The 21,189-nt window shown below is 38.2% G+C and overlaps 2 protein-coding genes across 3 annotated transcripts; both read left to right on the top strand.

Annotated features, from left to right (window-relative positions):
- The first annotated feature begins 1,019 nt into the window (after positions 1-1,019).
- Positions 1,020-5,566, top strand: pkia (cAMP-dependent protein kinase inhibitor alpha). Its single transcript, XM_067475564.1, has 3 exons — positions 1,020-1,346; positions 2,353-2,543; positions 3,129-5,566. The coding sequence occupies exons 2-3, from the start codon at positions 2,381-2,383 to the stop codon at positions 3,200-3,202; spliced, it is 237 nt and encodes a 78-aa protein (XP_067331665.1). The 5' UTR covers positions 1,020-1,346; positions 2,353-2,380; the 3' UTR covers positions 3,203-5,566.
- Positions 5,567-5,847: 281 nt separating this feature from the next.
- lyn (LYN proto-oncogene, Src family tyrosine kinase) lies at positions 5,848-21,097 on the top strand. Of its 2 annotated transcripts, none has more exons than XM_067474459.1 (13): positions 5,848-6,017; positions 9,161-9,237; positions 9,627-9,669; positions 10,005-10,110; positions 10,369-10,467; positions 10,662-10,765; positions 10,863-11,012; positions 11,437-11,589; positions 13,480-13,662; positions 13,762-13,838; positions 16,310-16,463; positions 16,913-17,044; positions 19,277-21,097. In XM_067474459.1, the coding sequence occupies exons 2-13, from the start codon at positions 9,166-9,168 to the stop codon at positions 19,477-19,479; spliced, it is 1,476 nt and encodes a 491-aa protein (XP_067330560.1). In that variant the 5' UTR covers positions 5,848-6,017; positions 9,161-9,165; the 3' UTR covers positions 19,480-21,097. The 2 variants fall into 2 exon arrangements, with proteins under 2 accessions (XP_067330560.1, XP_067330559.1); XM_067474458.1 differs by having other exon boundaries at positions 5,849-6,017; positions 9,161-9,306.
- Positions 21,098-21,189: the final 92 nt, after the last annotated feature.

Raw genomic sequence — 21,189 nt, 5'->3', positions numbered from 1 at the left:
TCTATGTATTTTTTAAAATTTTAAAAACAGGTTAATACTAAAGACTCTGATTCATTTATTTATTTTTTGTTCTTTCAGCTTATCCCGTGAGTTCAGGGTCACCACAGCAGATGATTGTCCGCATGTTGATTTGGCACAGTTTTTACGCCGGATGCCCTTCCTGACGAAACCCTCCCACATTTCGACCAGACGTGGACCACCACTGCACAGCTGGGGATGGGAATGGGCTGTGTCTTGCCCAGAGACACTTTGACAGATAGTTGGGACCTGGGGTCGAACCACTAACCCTGTGGTCCGTGGTCAACTTACCAACTGAGCTACAGTTGCCCCAATACTAAAGACTATGATATTTGACCTAAATAATGTTAATAAAAATGTGGTTTAACTATTTGATTCTCTCAAGCAGCTTCATGAGGTCAGCGGGTTTTCAGCAGTCTTGACAGAGTTCCCACAGACAGTATGCTGAGCACCTGCTGGCTGCTGTTCCTGCACTCTGTAATCCTCCACATTCAAATACATCTCTCAGTTGGGTTCAGGGCGCATGACTGTGAACTGTGGTCATGTAATGCAGTGCTTCATCACTTTACTTCTTGGTCAAATAGGCCTCACTATCTGTAGGGTGTGTTCTTTGGGTCCTTGTCCTGTTGAAAACAAATCAAGTTCGGTTTAATGTTTTTTTTTAAATTCTGAATAGATCAAAAATGCTGTCAGCCCCGCACCATCACACCTACTCCTTTTCTTGAAAATAATTAAAACTATTGTTTCTCCTCACTCAGTGGAGTAGCTTTTGCCTTCATGTAGAAAACTTAAAAATTGGCTCAAAGTCTTTCCACTAAAACTGCACTATTCAATGAAGTGCCATACTTTTTTGTATATTTATGTTTTGCCTCTTTATGTAAAGTAACAACTAGAGGGATTTCTGTCATTTTCACGTGGTGATTGTGAACGCATCAGCAGCCTCGATGCTGCTCACAGCTCTCTCCTCTCATCCTTTTGTGTCTGATGTCCAATCAGCGCTCAGGCGCCGTTTGCTGGCTGCTAATTGGTCGCGAACGAGGAAGATGCAACGGCCACGGAGAAGAGACTGGGGACCCATTACAACATCCTACAGATGTGATTAATATTCTTCAGTTAGTTTTTATGGGCTGACACATCGCGGTTTATAGCCTGACGGGTTTGGTTTCGACTGAACTCTGCTCGGTTTTGGTGCTTTTTGTTGTTGTTGGTTTGGGTTGTGTGGTTTTTGGAAGTGATGCCGGGCCCGTCACACTGCCATGTAGGTGAAGTCACTCCTTAGCAATGTAGCTGCGGGTCGTAGCCTAACACAGGAAGAGCTATCACTGGAGGTAAGAAGGGCAATAAAAGCACGAGTCATGACTAATTTTATGGATCTAATTTGACTTGTAGTCCCGGTTTGAATTGATACTTGAATTATGGGCCTAATTACAGCTGGGCTACCTGGTTTAGCTGTAGATAGTCCAAACAGTGAAGCTAGAAAATAAAATAAAAACATCTAAAAACCTTTTTAAAATGACAGTAGCCATGAAATGCAGGTCTAAAGGTTTCAAATAAATTCTTTAAATGAATAAAGATAGTCATGTTACTACTACAGCTTTGAGAAACTGGTTTTACAGTAAGTACAGAGGACTATGCACATGGACAGCTTATGAGAAAAATTGGCCCCTGGGCACAGACATGAAAAGGGCCCCCAACCCCAGGTCTCTTTTTGACCTTTATAAGTGGGGGTCGTTTTTGACTCTTTTAGGTTTTTTATGGGTAATTTTTTTTAGGTAATTTTAAGTTTTCCTCTTTTTTTTTTTTTTTTTGGTGCCTTGTTCTGTAGGTCATTTCAAATTTGACTAATATTTGTCTTTTAGACTAAATGACATGCATAGAAAATGATTAAGTGTAATGTGTAAACTTTTATATCTGGTTCTTTTAGGAAAAGTTTCCAAGAAAGTGTTTTCCAGTGTTTGCCCTAAAAATTCTTTAGAGCCGATAGATTTTCTCTAAAAATGTTTTGTCTCTGTTTGGTAAATCTCAACTCTTTGGGAACATTTTTAATACATTCTTGGTTAATGTCTATCTCTTAAATAAGATCTGTAAGAGATATTGAACTCTGATTCCTCTGATGCCTTATAGGCCCACCCAGTAATTGTCCATATGTATATATATATACATATATATATATATATATATATATATATATATGAATAAAGGAAGTTATGTGAGCACCTAGTGTATTGTTACATCACTCTTTGACACTGGAGAATCATATAAAAACATCTTCACTTTCTGTTACATGGAGGCAAACAACTAGAGTGTTTAGTGAAGCTGACCCTCTTCTTATAGGTGCTGCTGTGTGAACAATGCACAAGCGATGTCGGATGTTGAGGCAACGTATGCTGACTTCATTGCGTCTGGCAGGACGGGACGGCGGAACGCACTGCACGATATCCTGCAGAGTCCCTCCGATCCTGAGGGACGAGAACTGCCCCTCACCCTGTCTCTTTCCCAGCTGCACATCAACACAGGAGGGGGAGGTAAACTGACTGAATACTGTAAATATTATGCAGTCATGCATGTACGTTTGTATTATGTTGTTCTTTGACAGGGGGAGGGAAATGTCATATTGGAGCATGATTTATCCAGTATATTAAGTTCCCTGCAAACATTTAATTGCATTTGCAGTTTAGTTGCACAGGAATTTGGAGACAAGGTTGTATTGTTGTAAGTCTGGTTCATTAGAAATATTAACCTTAACAAGCACTCAAATCATGGTGGACTATGAAATCATCATAATTCTAAAAAAGTGTACCTAGGGCTTGGTGCTGCAGAAACAATGCAAACTGACATTCTTTTCTTAGCCATAAGCATAATTAGTGATATGTATATTCATTTTACTGTAGTCAAGACTACAGTATTTTATGTTAGGCAAACACAGGTTTATTTTTTCCAAAGAACAAAGCTGATGGAGATCATAAATCTTTCATTCAGAAAGGCATTGACCTGATTTTCATGTCACACTGACATGAAGTGAAACCTCTAGCTTTCTGGATGGAAAAGTAATGTAGCTAAAAAGCCAGGGAATGATTGTGCAAATTCTCCCATTCCTTGTTTATCTGCAGATGGAGAGGGCGCTGAAGACAGCCAGAGCTCATCCTCGTCAGCCCAGAGGGAGGCTGAGCAGAGGAACAGCTAACCAGACATGCACTGGCCTCAGTGGACAGACAGCATGGAGTCCAGCTGCCATTATAATGAAGCCGTTTGTCCAAAGTGGGCTGGTAGCCTGAGGGTAGCAACGCTGCTGCTGAGGTGCTTGTGAGTGGGGCATTCACACATAAAAATCCACTGTAGGGGCTACTGTATGTGATCACGCAGTGCTCTTATATACCCGTGGCTCTGCTGTGTACTAGAATAATGGACACTTGGCAGGGCGCTTCCGGAGAAGCAGAAAGACAAACCCGTAGCTCTTGTATAGCTGGCTTTTCTTTCAGTTATAGCTGCTAAACATACAGGCTGGATGACTGGAAAGAAAAGAGAACAAAGCCAGAGATCCTATGTAAGTTCTGTGTTAGTGTAGGCAATTTGTTAAATCCCCGATGTGCTGATGTAACGGGTCACAGTGGGACAAGTGTGTTTATACTTTAGAGGTAGTGATGCTGATAGAGGTTCTATTGCCAGATGATGGTTTGTGCTTCCTTCAAATTGACTTGAATACTGTGGAGGGAACAGGACTATTCAACTCTAGTAGAGCTGGAAAAGACCACAAACAACATCACTGTGGTTTGGTGAGATTACTGAAAGTTCACAGATTGTTGATGAACAAAATCCAGACGTGTACTGTGTGTGTGAGACACTAACAATACCTAACAATACATTTACACTTAGTATGGATGACTTGTTTCAGCAGTTCAGTGATTAATTAAAGAAATGCTGATGGTGTAGCACTGCATTAAAAAAATCTTTACTTTTCCATTGATGTCATTGTAATCACAAACTCAAAGTAATAGCTTGACACTTTTTGAAATCTGTTAATTGATGCCAGTGTCATGTCAGTCCTGTAGACATGTAGCTGGAGAGGGTAGGCTGAACTTAAAGACTAGAAGCCAGGGGAAATGGTTAGTCTAGCTGTGTCCGAAGGTAGTGTGATCCTCCTACCAGCAAATCTAAGGTGCACCACTTTCTTAGTCATGTTTAATTTTTTAAAAAAGGGAGCAGATGTTTTGCTTTTTGCTTTGCTGGTTTTGTTCTGATTAGTTGTTTCCCCACTTAACCTAAGCTGAGCTAGATGATAAGAGTATCTGTTAATTCAACCCCTGATCAGGTAAAGACAATAGTCTTTTCTTCATCTTTTTTTTGTGTTGTTCATTGAAGGACAACTTCACTGATTTTCCACTTGTATCCAATGGCTCTTGTTTGGCAAGTACATGCCTTTGAATGGTGTTAAACTTCCCTCTGGCTTCCATGTATTTCAGATGATGTCATCGGCTAATTTATAATAAAGAGGATGTACTGTCACAGTCAATCTGCTTTTCTGCAATTGGATATATTTTGAACTGAAAGACCTTATCTGGAGGACTTTGTCATAGATTAGATATTTTAATATACACTATGAAAGGCAGGTGGAAGCTGTGTGCCATTTACTTACATGCACGACCTAAAGTAAAAAAACATAAAGCTGTAAATCAGTGAAGTCGCACTGAAATGGACTTTGGTTTCCTGGCAAAAGATAGGAGCAGAAATAGAAGCTGGGTTTATGTTGACCAATGGCTAAACTAGTCAGCTAAGCTAAGCTCCTGTAAGTGGGTGTTGGCTCCAGCTACGTATTTCTCTTACAGAGGAATACGTACACCTTCTCACCTTCTCACCTTCTCACCTGACTCTCGGCAGTTTATTGAATTTCTGTATTTGCCTAAATGTCAAATCTGTTCTTTAAATGTAGATATGCAAAACACAGTGAGGCTTCCATTATATGTTTGTGTGAACATTTCTATCCTGGACAGAGACGGAACTACAAGTTCTCTACTTAATAATGGAAACATCAAATAATCATTATCCATGCATGCAATTTTCAATTCTTCAACGCAGTTTTGCTCATTCTAACCTCACTGTTAACTTTTCCACTGTGTCTTCTTCTTATTCATGCTGATAATAGGGTGACTAGAACTCTTTTTTATAATAACTATTCAAGTTCAGGTTTTCAAGTTTAAACTGCCATGTGACTGTATAGTGACCCACTTAAACAACACTGTGTACGACCAGTTGTTTCCGAATTCAGCATGTAGACACATGGCAGGTCAGCATGTAGACATGTGTGCTAAATGTGTTTGTCTGACTGTCTGTGACCATATTTTCTACTTGTGTCAAAGTCAAATAAATAACTGATGACAGTAAAGTTGACATGTTTCCTGTGATGCGTTGTACTTGTGCAGTTTGGCCAACAGAGAGCACTGTGGGTGAATTTATTGAATCTACTACAACATGCAGTACACCCAAAATATGGTCAAAACTACCAAGAATGTGAAGAAATAATTAACACACATATAACCAAAACTAAAGGAGATTGAGGGTATGACAAAAATGTTTAAGCAATTGTTATTTTTAATTATGAAATTTGTTGGTATTAAATCTATTTTCATTATGTTGATCTTTGAACAAAATTTTATGAAGTTCCTCTGTTTTTCAACATTAACAAATGTATTATTTCTGTCTATAAAGGACTGAAAGACCATCTGTCTGCTATGCCCCGGTGTCAGTGTGTTTTGCTGATTATGCAAATAATCATTAGACAATTGTACCAGGAAGTTTCAGTAAGAAAGAAAAATCCCCGACCAGTTTCTCTGTGTTCCTCATTCTGGTGTCTGTGTGTAACAGTCCATGTCGACTAGCAAAACCTAAGTTGTCAAGCCAAACTCCACCTATGTGTCAGACAGGCAGCGTGTCAGTCTGATGAAGAAAACACAGAGGACATCTGAGGACTTTAAGGACTGAACCAGAGATACTCACTGAAAGAGGTAAGCTCGAATACCTGTGAAGTATGAATTATACTGTTCTAGTCACATATGTTCTTCAGGTTATTGTGAGCCTTCAGAGCTGGTTCACTCATCACTAAAAGTCATCCACGTACTGTAGGCTAGGTTTTAAACTTTAATCCATGACCAAAAGGTGCGTTAAAAGAGTCTAATAAAAAAATCATCTGTTACATTTCTCTTCAGTGTAAAGGAGAGTTAACCCTCAGATTACAGTATTGTTGGTTTACGAAGCTTTAAATTGGGTTCGATATGATTAACCAACACCTCCAACATGGTTTAATGTAGACTTTAGGTTGCACTGTTGTAAGTGCGATGAGATTAATCAGTTATTTGCATCACGTTCACAATGGATTATCTCCCGTTCTCGTCTCTCTCTCCTTTCATTACACTAGCTCCCTCTTTCATTGCTAATAGAGGAAAGATGTTAGATTATAAAGCTCAAATTTAGGTTTTCATGTGTACACATTTTCTGCTCAAACCTGGTACTTTTTTTGTATACAAAAGGTACCATAAATGTTTGGTGCTCTCGTGCAGTCAATCTAAGTCACATTCAGGTCAGCCCAGTCCACTTGTGTTGTGCTGCACTGCACTGCATTGCATCAGAAACTTGATTTCCATAGGAAAGACAGTGCTCTGAGGAAACATGCAGTGGATGCAATGGAATGAAATGAAAGATTCAGAGAGCGTGATATACTAAACTATAATGTACAACACTCATGAGCCTTGGTCATTGTTGCCATGGGAGTCAGATCAGTGATCTCAAAACACTTTGTCATTACAGTAGAGTTGAGAAAAGAATATCCATTTTATTGCCAAACTAATTTTTGGATGTTTCCTGTTCAAAATAAAATTTTCCATATACAACAGTTTGTATTTTGGACATTTTCTTACACATTTTCTTCCACTCTTCTTCTCTTTTGTACTGACTCTATCCCAAACTGATGGAAAAAATTACTTTGCTGGGACTATTTTTTTTGGAGCTAAAAGCGGCTAGATCCATCCAATGTCCATTGGATGGATCTGATCCCCTTCAGAATATATTCTAATAACTTTGTTTGTCACCTGTTTTTCATCGTGTCGAAACTTGTTCAATAATCAAATATGACATTCCCATCTAACTCAGGTGTACTTCCTGCTTCACTTTTAATTCACAAATGTTAATAAGATGGTCACCATGATAAACATTATGCATGTTACGCATCAGGATGTAATGTCAGTGTGAGCATGTTGCCGTGCCAGCTGCATTTACTTTAAAGTACTGCGGTACTCATTACATCACATTACATTCGTATAAGAATGGAAAACTATTAATTTGTTTCCAATTTTCAATCACATCACATAATAAAACTTTTTTTTGGCAGGAAGTAAAATACTGCGTGGTGGAAAACCTGTGCTGTCGGTGTGTTTTTTGAGCAGCTGTTGGAGGCAAACAGTAATATTAACACTAATAAAGTTTTATGTTTATGATTTTACTATGGATTCTGTGCTGTTGGGTGTGCCTCTTTATTGTTCACACCACTCAAGTCTGACCTAGTTTACCTTTCCGCTAACCAGACAGCACCATTGTAAGATCCACCAAATATGTAGAACTCCTCCTCTAGGGTTTCTGCAGTTTTAAAGAGCATCCATTGCCCCATGAGACAGGCTGGGTTCCTCTGTCTGTTTGTCTTGTTCTATCATGCACTTCAGTTTCCTGTTGAGAGAGCAACAGTGTTTGCTTCTGCAGCTGTCACCCTGTCACCCTTCAATAAAGCTTATTTCAAATGACGTTAGATTACATTCATACACATACACATTATATATATATATATATATATATATATATATATATATATATATACACACACACACACACACACATATATATGTATATATGTGTGTGTGTGTATACACTAAATATGTCAACCAACACAAGCCATTTTTGCTATAGTGCAGAAAAGTGGGATAAGCAAAGCATCTGTAACTGAGGTAATGCGTCACACACAAAGGTTGGATAAGCCAGTACAACTGACAGACTTTGAACAATTTACCGAGAGAGAAAAGATAGTAGTGAGGGGCATTCAATCTGTACCATGACAGACCAACATTTTCCAAAGAGTTCTCACAGCCCAGTATCATGATAAGAATGAAGGAGGAAGTCAGGTGAGGCTAAACAGTGACGAGTGTGTAATAACGTCCAGATTTAGCATTTCCTCTTAGAAACTCATTGTTTTTTTCTATGACCGTACCATCGTTTTATTACTTCTTACCATTGCATGTGTTAATAAGATGGTGAACGTGGTGAACATTACGCATGCAACACATCAGGATGTTACTGTGGTAATGTCAGAGTGAGCATGTTGCCGTGCCAACTGCATTCACTTTAAAGTACTGTGGTTCTTAAAACCACATATAGTTATGCACATTTTGTGCATAATTAATTTGTTTTCAGTTCAACATCACATAGTTCCTAGTTTTGTTCCTGAGGAACTAAACTACTTAGTGGTGGACAAGTGAAAACGTGTGCTGTCAGTGCATTTATCCATTTATCACATTGTCACAAGAATTTCATGAGAAGAGGTAAAAAATATTTTATTTCAACTTTATGGGCAACATTGTACTTAAGTAAAGGCTTGAACTCCTTATTTTAAGTTTTTGTTAAGCTGGCAAACCTACTGCAGCACAACTCTCAGTAGCTTCTGCATTTCAGAGGCTGTGTTCACACCTCGTTTTATACACCTGACAGTGACAGAACAAGTAGTAGCTATAAAAAGACATTTGGACATCAACCTTTGCAAAGTGAGGGTTTGCTACTTCATAACACTTTATAACTATTTATAACTAAGTATGGTTTGGGTGGTGGTTATGCTCTCTGTGTTAGATTGAGGATATGCCACCCCTACTGTTGCTTTTTGGCTGCTGAGAGTATATGTTAATTTCCCCTTTGACTTTTATTTTCAAAACATTTAGTGATAGAAAATGAAGAATTAACATCTGCGGGATGGTTCTCTTATTTTTACCGTTCAAAACTGAGAAGTCACAGGTGTTTGACATGAAGTATTGAAGTGTTGTTTGTCTCCACAGCTGTAATGGGTAAATGTTTTACAGTCCACTTCACCCTTCCTTTTTCTCACTTCCTCCTGCAGGCAGGATGGGCTGTATGGAGTCCACGCTGAGTGAAGGCGTGAGCAGAGGTGTGGAGGGGAAGATCCACCAGCAGACTGTACGTACCGACCAATCCCACCAATCCCACTATGTCAGAGACCCCACCTCCAATGCAAAAAACAACATAGTAAGTAGACAGAGAGCTGGGCAACATCAGAATGTCAGTAGTAGAGAATGGAACACTGATGTCTGTTCTGTGTGACATTATAAATAAGTACCAAAGTTTAAAAGCCATGCATTATACTGGAGATTATTTAACTCAGGAACAATTCAGGAACACTACTATTACTTGTCATTCAAAAAACTAGTTACTCATATTTTTTTTATCAACAGAACTTCCTCATCTCTCACACTGATCAAAAATCTTTGTGAATGTGTAAAAATTACAGAGAAAAAAAAAGTTTGACACTGTTTCTGACATTGCAATCTCTTGGTCTGCTTTTGCAGAGTAACTCCCTGTTACCTGGTCAAGTGTTCCAGAATATGCAAGGTAGTGTACTCTACTGTTGCCTATGTCGTGTTCTTTACTTATTTCATTCCTGTCCATTAATTATATTTCATCTTTGTTTTAGCAGATTAGCTTTGCTGGTTTGCTAACATGTGTTGAATGCTTGTTAAAAAGTTACAAAAGCCCATGTGAAGCATGTTAGTGTCATGTTAAAACTCCCACAGTTGCTAAAACCTCACACTGGCTGAAAATTGCAATGCAGTGGTTTATATCCCTAGTTGTATCACATCATGTACTGTATTAAGATTTAAGTGTTATGCATAATAATTTTGTTGTTTAATATTTAACATGTTAAAATATCTTGTGTCATCTTTTAGAGCAAAGGGGCATTGAGAAATTAGTGGTTGGACTTTACCCATATCAAGCCACTCACCCAGACGACTTAGGATTCAAGAAAGGAGAAAAGCTGAAAGTCTTAGAAGAGTGAGTGTTTTAATGAAATGTCATCCAGTGAAATGTTCGCTTATGTAAGGAAAAAACCTTTAAACCTGATAAACTCAAAAGTTGAGACAACACAGACTCTTGCATCAGCTAGGAGTTTCCAAACGTACATATCTTAATTTCTACTAAAGTTAAAAATACAACAGTGTTTTAAAATAAACAGTCGCTTTAGAAAATATTCACACTGATAATTATGGACACTGATAATTACCGTGTAAAATGTATCAATATTTATTGCAGACATGGTGAGTGGTGGAAAGCAAAGTCACTGACAACCAACAAAGAAGGATTCATCCCATCCAATTATGTCGCCCAAGCTGACACCATGGAAACAGAAGAGTAAGTCAGTACATCTAAAAAGATCAACAGTTTGTTGTTTGTTTCCTAACAGGCTTGATCATGCAAAAACTTCACAATCTACACTACAGAGTGAATGATATTGAAACTTGTAAAAGTACATGTGAGATATTTGGGGATATAATATAGGGACTGTGTTCATTTTGCGTATTCAGCATGTTTTCTGTTCATTGCAGGTGGTTTTTTAAAGATATAACGAGGAAGGATGCAGAGAGGCAGCTGTTGGCTCCAGCAAACAAACCAGGCTCTTATCTCATCAGGGAAAGTGAAACGTCAAAAGGTATATCTCCACTTTTATTATATGGATCTCGGACTGCACTTCTACTTTACGTTGAAACCATTCGGAATCACCAACCAGTCTCTTTCATTGTACACAGGAAGTTACTCGATGTCGATCAGAGACGTGGACCCCCGGGGGATAGATTCTGTCAAACACTATAAGATCAGAATGTTAGATAATGGAGGCTACTACATCTCTCCAAAAATTTCTTTCATTGACATCGGCCTCATGATCAAACACTACCACAGTGAGTATGACTCTGGAAATCAGGATCTGAAAAGCAGTGTTTTGCTGATCTCTGTGCAGATGGTCTGTTTCACCTGTGGTCATACACACATTGTTTCACATTTAACCAAACAACTTGGATCTAGTGCTGCACTGAGAGCAGTAGTTTTGTGGTTTGTCTACAAAAGGAAGTTAAGCCATTAGAATTCAGCCAAAAACACACACTGGGAGAACATGCAAACTGGCAACCTCACTGTGACGATAACACATCTGTGTTGATGCTAATCTAGGCTCATCACCTCAGTTAAACTTGCATTAGAATCATTTGGAGTTTGTTATTGAAAATGATATGAGATTTTGCTGTCATGTAATTCACCGACATGTTAAACGCTAAAGCAGACAGTACAGTAGATTTAAGGATGTGTATATGTGTGTGCGTCTTCCAGGTAAAGCAGATGGCCTGTGTCGTAAACTGGAACGTCCATGTGTGAAACCCAAAGCTCAGAAGCCCTGGGATAAAGATGCATGGGAAATTTCAAAAGACTCAATTAAAATGGTGAAAAAACTAGGAGCTGGGCAGTTTGGAGAAGTCTGGATGGGTGAGTGTTTTTTAACCATTATTTAATCTTTCCCCTGGCCTTCCAGGTAAAGCATGGTGGTAACACCACCCTGTGTTAAAAAACATAAAGTAAAAATAAATTGTTTTCGAAACTATGCAAAGGGACACATTACTTCATATATTTGGCTTAAAATGACAGTTGCTGTGAGTTGCATTTTACATTGTGCCTGATACAGCTTTCATTAAAATGCCTAAAAAAAAAAATATATATGGCACAAAATCAAAGTGCACAACTTAAAGGTTTTACAATTTCTCACAATGCAGATGAAAAAGTTTTTACCAACTCTGGGAATGCAAACAATACTCAATATTTTGGAGATGCAGGGATTTTGAATTCCTTTTTATTGTTCACTGGAAATTCAGGCCTGCAGAAGTAAAAGCTACAGGGAAGTTTCATTTCCCTCTAAAGAAAACAAAAATGATTAGGTTTGTAACATATTTTTGGTTTGTATTAGAGGTAATGTTTTGGTTTACATGCTCATTCCAAAAAAATATGCTCAAATGTGTCCACACCCCTGTGACTGAACTGAGTAAGACAAATCACATTCATGTGTAGATAAATGTTGACAGTGTTTTTATCTATAGAGGAAATGTTGGAGTCTGACAGTGGCAGTGATTTGAAGGACTGGGATTGGTGATGCACATTCACAGAACTGTACATGTCCTGATGTGCCCTGATAGTTATACTACTGTTATCAAAGGCTTTGTCCAGTTTCTTATTTTTATCCTATTTTAAAAAATGCATTATTGCCGACTAAGTGCTTACACAACCTTTAGCGCAGATCTTTAAAACAAGAAGGAAGTGCACACTGTGGACAGTTTAGTAGGTACATCTACTGAAAACTAAGAAGTGAATAAAATCTCTATTGTCAGGTACTTTCATCCATCCATTATCTGTAACCACTTATGCTATTTGGGTCGTGGGGGGCTGGAGCCTATCCTAGATGCCATTGGACTACAGGTGGGCTACACCCAGCAGCCTATCTCTGGGCCATCACAGAGAGACATACACAGACAAAAAACCATTCACACCTATGGGAAATTTAGAGTCACCAATTAACCCAGAGATATGTGGGTTTCAATTCAAGTCTTTTTCCTTGGAAGTTGTCAAAAACATTAGCTGTGGAGACGAAAACAATGTACTTGGAATTTAGAACAAGTTAATGATGGACAAGTGCCATTTGAAAAGTGTCAAAAGCTTTTTGCATTCAGTCTATTTAGAATCCACGGGCTGTTGCTGCGTCATTGTTGTGTTTTCACACGATTAGACTTTAGATTAGCGTGGGCTTCAATGACATCTGTCTGATACCTCGCTTGTCTTTCTAATTTAGAATGGTCACTTTCCTGATTTACCAAAATAGTACGTTCGCGTATAAAGAGTAAAAAAAAGACTCCCTGAATGTGTGAATGTGCTCTAATTTATGAAGCAAAAACCTTGATAATCTCAACAGGGTTTTCTCAGCTTGAACTTTAAAGCTTACACAGCTATGGAATTCAAAATACTGAATTCAGGCATTTGCTGTACAGTGACAATAGCATTGTGCACTATTGATTGTGACATTCTTCTTAGATGATGAAGAATCTACGTTTTACTTCCTGTTATATTATGTGCATTTTTTTATTCTTTACCAGAACCTTAGTGCAAAATGAAAAAAGAAATTACAGAAATATACAGTGCAGTGTTGCACCTGAAAATTGTGACCTACTGCTATTTGTTGGTGCCTTAATTAAAATGAAGATTGATCATTTTTCATGAATATACAGATTATTACAAGTTTGTGGCAGTGAAGATACTGAAGACATACAGCATGTGAAGCAGATTTGTGTATTTCATAGATATGTAATGATTTTCTCCATTCTGCACAATCAGCTTACTACAACAACACAACCAAAGTAGCGGTTAAGACTCTGAAGCCGGGCACCATGACAGTCGAAGCCTTCATGGACGAAGCCAATGTCATGAAGACGCTGCAGCACCACAGGCTGGTGCGGCTTTACGCTGTGGTCACCGTAACAGAACCCATATACATAATCACGGAATTTATGGCGAACGGTAAATGATGTGTTTTGACTCATGTAGCTGATATTTTTATCTGCAGTGACTTGTGAAATAACCAAAAAAATATTCTTTCTCACTCTCTCTTGTCTTCAGGGAGCCTACTAGATTTCTTAAAGACTAATGAAGGATGCAGGCTGCAATTACCCAAGCTCACCGATTTCTCAGCACAGGTGATTACGACAGCTGACTGTGTTATGTCTCTTGGATCCCGCAGCTCACTGTCCTTGTGGTTGTCACAGTCAAACGTCACAGTTTCCATTGCTAAACTGAAAAGAGGAACAATAACCTAATCTAAAACTCTGACCTTTCGCTTTTAAAGTCCTCTAACGAAGTTTTGTGTTGCGGTGCTGCGAGACCCAGACTGAGAGGGTGTGGTTGATGAGATCAACAAAGCCAAGGAAGAAGATATCTATGTTTTCTAAACATATGTTTGTAAAACTCCATAACCAGAGTGAAAAGGAAGATGCAGGCGGTTATGTATGCTGTACCTCAGAAAACACGGTGGAAGTCAAATCTGTTTGGAATAGTGATCCTTTTGACACATAGCTTCCGGGTGCGGATGTGACTCCCTTTGGGTTTTCATCTATATTTGCTTAATGCAAACGTCTGGGTTTTAAACGTGATTTTTTTAATGCCTCATGGTTTATATCGGCCAACAATTTCCTAATAATTTCCTATAAAGATTCTTCTAAAGAACTCTGTAAGTATACTACTGCAAGTATAAGGAAACTTCAGCCGGTACATTTCTAACTCTAGTTAATAACCAAAATCTCCTTTGTGTTAGATAGTTGAATATGCAAAAATGTAACCTTTACACTGTTAAACACCCACATACATTTGAGTGGGGAACTTTGCATCCCAGAAATGGCAAAAAGTAAAACAAAGAATGTTTATCAACATAATAATATTACACATTCAGCTAGTGCAAATGTTCCTTCATTGTCAGAGGAACAAAACAGGTCAAGGAGTACTATAGTAAAATATTAAAAATGATATCTCCCTTGATAAACCCTCTTGGACCTCACTAGGTCTGTTAAACTGGGCACTCAAAATTTGCAAGTGCGTAGAGGCTCAAGCAGTTTTCTGAGGGCAACAAAATCAATGGGATCAAGAAAACTGCTTTCAGGGCTTTCGGGAAAAATATTTCAAAGGATTTGAAGTGTGCAGATTACTTATTGTACTTAAGTACTATCTGTAAAAACCACAACCCACAAATGGAAGACACATTGACTAAGACTCTTCCAGGAAAACACTGCAAAGATCTGCTAAGACACTTGCTCAAGAGCTATGAAAGAATCCCCCCCAAAAAACAGCAGGGGACCTGAAAAGCAGGCAGAAAGCTACTGCTTACTTCTAGACATAAGGCAGCACACACATAAGGAAGATATGAACAAACCAAATCAGTTATTGAACAAGATTGTGTGGTCTGATGAGATCAAAGTTGAATTTTTGGTCAGAATCCATACAGGTTTGTGTGGAAATAAACCACATGGTGGATTCTCACCTACGCTTTGGGGATTTTATTTTTCAGCACCAAGCACTGGGGCTCTGGAAGGAACAATGACTGCTGCAGCTCAATATCAGAAGATTTTAAAACAAAGCCTCCTACCACACAGCTAAAAACAATGAAGCAGTCGATAAGGCATTTTGGCTAATTCTAATGATAAAGGACATTTGTATTAGATAAATGGGTATTAAATATTGGGTTGATTTAAAAAAAATGTTTTTTTTTTTACTTTTTTGCCATTTTAAAGTAAAGGGAATTTTGAAAACTTCAAACATTTATTGAACTGTAAATAGTTATAATTCACCTGACAATTGTATTTTTTTTAGAAAACAAGACCAAAAAATTGGGAAATGTTCGGTCTTGCATTGTGTGTGTGTGTGTGTGTCTGTGTGCATGTGCGTTTGTGGGTTGATGAGCATTTATGCAAATTAAGGCTGTTTTTAAAAAAAGCAGAGTAAGATCCAAAAGGCAAAAAACGAGAATAGAAGAAAAAAAAAATACAGTTTTATAGCAATGATGGCAGAGAATTGAATATTCTAACAATATTAGTAACAACAAACACTACATTACAGTGACAACAATAATAATCAAATATAAAGATATTTTGAGAGTCAGGGTTATAATAGGTTATTGTAATCAGTGAGGATTTGAGGCTGGGGGGTTTCTGTGTCTGTGTTGTCAGTGGGAGTCGACACGATTTCCAAAGAGGTAGAATTTATGGTAAAAATAATGTTTTCCATGATGCACTAAGACACGGTTCTTTGATTTTCAGTTGAAGAGGATGGTTTTGTTGATGATTTGCTAGAAGCATTTTAAGTCTTCTTTGTTCACACTGAGTGTTGAAAAGTCAGAGACCAGAGGTGCAAGATGTGCCTGGTTGGATACAGGATGCGGTGGCGTTTTGCACAAAACTGTATGTGAGCGAATAAAGTGTCTAGTAATAAGTCGAGTAATGATTATCACTACAACATGTGCTTTAAGAGCAAAAGCATAACTCAAAATGATCAAAGGTATGTCTTTATTCTCACGTTTTCCATCAGTTTTGTATTGGTTTTTCATTATTACTCATCTTTTTGAATGAACCCTGGGAAATTGTTCAGACAGAGACATTCTAATTGTCCTGTTCCATTGCAGATAGCAGAGGGGATGGCGTACATAGAGAAGAGGAATTATATCCACCGAGACCTGAGAGCGGCTAATGTGCTGGTGTCAGAGAGCCTGCTCTGTAAAATAGCCGACTTCGGACTGGCCAGAGTTATAGAGGATGATGAGTACTCCGCCAGAGAGGGTACTTTGTGTTTGTGTGTTTTCATTCTGAGAAATATGAGCAAGAGACATTTCTTATCACAAATGACCAGACTCCATGACCCGACACTGTGACACATCCATGCAAAAATCCCCCTCTTGGGAGCTATAAGCAGAAGAGGCTACTTCTTTGAAATGACTGACTTTTAGTTTCACTTATTGGTTCATCACCACATGTCCACTTTGCAATGACCATAACATTTTACACAAGACCAGGACACTGACACAGTCTGTTATAAAAATTCAAAAGCTAGGTAAGACAAATGATCACTGTTCTGAATCCAAGAGACACTTAAAATAAATGTTTCCACTGCAGAGTGTTACATACAATGGATTATTTGCATTCTATTTGTGGCTCACAGGTTTATTCATAACATATCTTTCAAGTGTGTGTGTGTGTGTGTGTAGACTAACTGTGTGTGTGGTCTGCAGGAGCTAAATTCCCCATCAAGTGGACCGCTCCAGAGGCCATTAACTATGGCTCCTTCACCATCAAGTCAGACATGTGGTCCTTTGGAGTTCTGCTCTACGAGATCATCACCTATGGAAAAATCCCTTACCCAGGTACACAAAGTTAAGTCTTTGTCATGGCGATTAGTGGTGTCATTTTACACGTCAACAATGGTGTATTATTACTAGTAGTAGTGGTTTTATTTTACTAAGTTGGCATTACACTAAGTACCTGCAGCACTTTTACTACCATGGGAAAAAGGCAACATTTATTATAGTAAGTTCTGTTTTTGTAAAGGGCTGGTTTTAAGGCTGGACCCAATAAGGGGCTTGACACAATAGTTCAGTTAAATTAAGTTTATTATAAAATATAGGTGGCAAAGCAGGATGGAGATGTAGTAAATCCTCCAACTCATTTAGCATGACTTGTGGGATATGGAGTCTAAACATGAATCAAGACTTACTAGAGTGAATATGGAGATGATCGGAGTCTGGAGGAGAGGCAGAGGTCTCATGGGGAAGAGTGGAGTATGGTCCTGGCAGTGTAGATAGATCCCTAAATGCAGCGAGGATGAGTAGCTTGAAGAAAGGGTAGACAACCGGTCGGAGGAGGGTCCACTGGGGAAAATGTAGTGGTCTGGATCAGTAACACAGAGGCAGGCTTGGTAGTGGAATGTAGCCATGGCGAATGTCCAATCTCGAAATCCCTCTTAGCGACATGATATCCAAAGCATACAAAAGTGCACCAAGCCAAGAATAGTCCCTTAGCTCTGGCCTCCATAAATTCCTTTCATGACTTTAACTTGGTTCATAACATGGGCATACATGAGAATCCTTTAGTGAATATTTACTTGGTATTACTGGAAAAGTCCTTGATACAGGTAACCAGAGAATAAATCAACTCCTTATAATGATGTGGTTACAAGGGCTTGTGATAATCTTTATTCTTTATGGGCAGATAACAGTTCTCATAATCACTAGTCCTTCATTAGGCAACAGAGAGTCAGTAGGAAGCGGTTACTCATAAAACCAGAGTGGCAGGCAGAGTCAGGTCAATAAATGTGGTGTGTTCGGAACCGTAGATAGAAATGATGACCTGGAAAGTGAAGGCTGGAAAGTCGCGGTGAGAATGCAGACGATCTGGCAGCTTGCTTAGGGGAACTGAGGAGGTAAATAAACAAAGGAGTGAGAGCAGGTCAAACTGATTAGTGGTGATTAGTGAAGCGCAGTGAATGTGAAGGGTCCAGGAACAGGAAGTGACTGCAAAGAAGGTGAAGTTAGTGATCCTGACAGTTTTTATAGAAAACACTGCCTGGATGTGTTTGCAGTACCTGAAGTTAACTTAAACATTAAAATTTGATGCTGTTTTTCTACTCACAGCATTAAAGAGAGAATTAGTGATTTATTGCATTACACATATTTGACAGCAGTGACTACAAACCGACTTTAAAATGAATGATGCATTGTTTTAGTTTGATGTACTTCAACCAGCCTTATTTAAATGCTGCGGGATGTATTTGTTCTAATAATTTAGTAATCAGTTGGTAAAAGCAGTCGTCCACGGACCATATAGTCAGTGATTCGATCCCCGGTCCCAGCTCTATGTCGAAGTGTCTCTGGGCAAGACACTTAACCCCTAACAGCCCATTCCCATCCCCAGCTGTGCAGAGTTGGTCCAAACCTGGTAGGAATTGGGGAGGGTTGCGTCAGGAAGGACATCCGTTATAAAAAACTGCCAAATCAACATGCTGTCGCGACCATGAACTCACAGGATAAGCCGAAAGGACAAAAAAGAAAAAAGAAACAAATTCCAGTAACATACACAATAAGCACTCTGAGAAGTTTCCAGGAAAACGTATTATTTTTGGAAGACAGGGTTGAGTAATACTTGGTAATACTTCTTTACTGCACAGCTGTCGTTATTGTATTTCTATAACAAAAAAAAACTGTGTAATTTTTCTACCACTGTGTTATTGCTATCAGTCATAACGTAATGACATAAATAATGCCTGAGGCTTCCATCAGATATTTGCAATATTTGGTTGATAAATTGATTAATACAAACTGACCTAAAGTTAAATTACTCAAGCTGTAATGCTTTATATGGAATAAATTAGCTCATGTATGTGCTGTCTGCTGGTATTTTCTGCCCTCTACTGGTAGAATTTAGTATCTACTACTACAATATATGGACACAATCCATTGACTGCCACAGTGTGTGTAGAGTTCCAATGCTATCATCATCCTTTTTGACCTAGTATAATTATTTTACATTACTCTCAAAACTACTGTTACTTTCTCTCTATAGCACACTCACCCCACCACATCTGTGTGTATTATCCTCAGGTATGAGTAAAGTAGAGGTGATGTCCTCTGTGCAGAGGGGCTACCGTATGCCCCGGCCTGACACTTGTCCCCCTGAGCTCTACGAGATCATGATGTCCTGCTGGAAGAACAAACCTGAAGACAGGCCCACCTTTGATTACATGCAGAGTGTCCTGGATGACTATAACACAGCCACAGAGGGACAGTACCAGCAGCAACCTTAGAGAGAGACACTTGCAGAAAGACTTTTGACTCCCTTTTTACTCCAGATTATGTTTGGAGTTCCTTTAGCTATGTGCTTTAAATTTTGATTATCTGTATATTTTGCACATATGACACATGCTGTATACATTTATATGCTGTCATTGTTTTAGTAGTTGCTGTTGAAAACAAACAATATGCAGGTTCTAATATACATCTGTGGGATTTATCTCACTTGTCATTTTATAAGAAGATACATTGGAAATTAATTTTAACTAAACCATAAAAACACAGATGCTTAATTGTGTTTTTTACATTAAGTTTTCTTTTGAAATATTTGGTCCAAATACACCTTTGCTTCAGTTTGAATGTAAACAAAGAGTTTACCACTGTAGGCCTCTTAGATAGGTAGTCTGTGTAAATAATGGGGTCAATAAAAAAGGGCCTTGGTGCACTTAGAGGAGCGGCTGTTATAATGACTTACAGATAAATCACTGGCCCATGTTTAAACAAAAAACTGCAAATAATACAGAATTTTGCAAACAGAACAAAACATTTAGTGACGATCGTATCTGACTTCAATATAATAAAAAATACCTCTGCATTTTCGAGTTGTTCTCCAGCCATAGGTGTTGAGAAACTGTGGCTATTATTAGTAGCTAATTGAAGCTGGAGTCTCACCGTTTGTTGTCTGCCCTGTGTATATAAAAGCACAAGTATGTTGTGATATTCCTTAAAACATTTCAATTTTTATTTGAGCAAATCAGGCTCTACAAGATTATCACTGTCCATTTGTAAATTTTATTCCTAAATACTTAAAAGCTGCTCTAACAAAGTTTTATTTTCTGTGAATACTATGTTATTTCGGTTGCTTGCTGTTTCACTGACTAACCAAGAGTTTATCATCTTCAAGTCCACTTCATATTGAAGTGCTGTATATTTTGCTTGTTTTCTTTGTTTCGTAGGTTTAAATGTGAAATATGTTGTCTTGGGTCAAATGGTCAAATGGTCAAATGTGGTCTTTTATAATCAAATGTGTAACCTTGACTGAGTAAGTTGTACATTTGTGATCTACACAAACTTTGGAGGTGAAAATTGTTGCAGTAGTAATTAATAAATAAGATCCATCCTACCCAAGAACTCAGTGTGGACCAATAACAGCAGCAGGTGAAAGAGGAGCTGACTTCATTCCCTTTTTATACGGATGGCTGTTTATCTATAATAATGCTTTCATATTTATTAACTTAATGTATTTTTTTTTAAGAATGAACAAGTAGAAACTATATCTGTCAACTAGATGCAGTTGACATATTGCTGATATATATGTCCCAAATTGTAGTGGAATAAAAGTGACCATACATGTGAATACTCCAATTAAGTAAAAGTACATGGAATCTGTATCTGTTTTGTACTTGAGAAAACACATTTGTAAACCTATTTGTGATAAAAAAAAGGGGGCATCCTGTTACTGGATCCGCTGTTTTTGGTTTGTCATTTACTGCAGTTTTACATTTGTTGCTATTTGTAGTGTGAACATGTACATGGACCAAAGATGCATCCTGTAAACGTTCTTATCGTTCAGTTTTCCCAAATTGTTTTGATATTTTCCATAGAAACAAATTGATCACACAGGACACTGAATTCAGATTTTCATTCATTTGTTGCATTCTCTAAAGGCTTTCATAACTGCAAAGATTTCTTGGCTAGCGAAACATATTTCCAAAAAAGGAGAA

The sequence above is a fragment of the Channa argus genome, chromosome 14 (assembly GCF_033026475.1).
Source record: "Channa argus isolate prfri chromosome 14, Channa argus male v1.0, whole genome shotgun sequence".
Taxonomy (NCBI): domain Eukaryota; kingdom Metazoa; phylum Chordata; class Actinopteri; order Anabantiformes; family Channidae; genus Channa; species Channa argus.
Note: the sequence above shows the minus strand (reverse complement) of the source record. Positions and strands in the feature narration are given on the sequence as shown.

Bases quoted from the DNA above. Each gene is read 5' to 3' on its own strand.
- pkia (XM_067475564.1), top strand. From the start codon at position 2,381: ATGTCGGATGTTGAGGCAACGTATGCTGACTTCATTGCGTCTGGCAGG. The intron at 2,544-3,128 runs GTAAACTGACTG...GTTTATCTGCAG, and splicing joins CATCAACACAGGAGGGGGAG to ATGGAGAGGGCGCTGAAGAC.
- lyn (XM_067474458.1), top strand. From the start codon at position 9,166: ATGGGCTGTATGGAGTCCACGCTGAGTGAAGGCGTGAGCAGAGGTGTG. The intron at 10,766-10,862 runs GTATATCTCCAC...CATTGTACACAG, and splicing joins GGAAAGTGAAACGTCAAAAG to GAAGTTACTCGATGTCGATC. The intron at 13,839-16,309 runs GTGATTACGACA...GTTCCATTGCAG, and splicing joins TCACCGATTTCTCAGCACAG to ATAGCAGAGGGGATGGCGTA.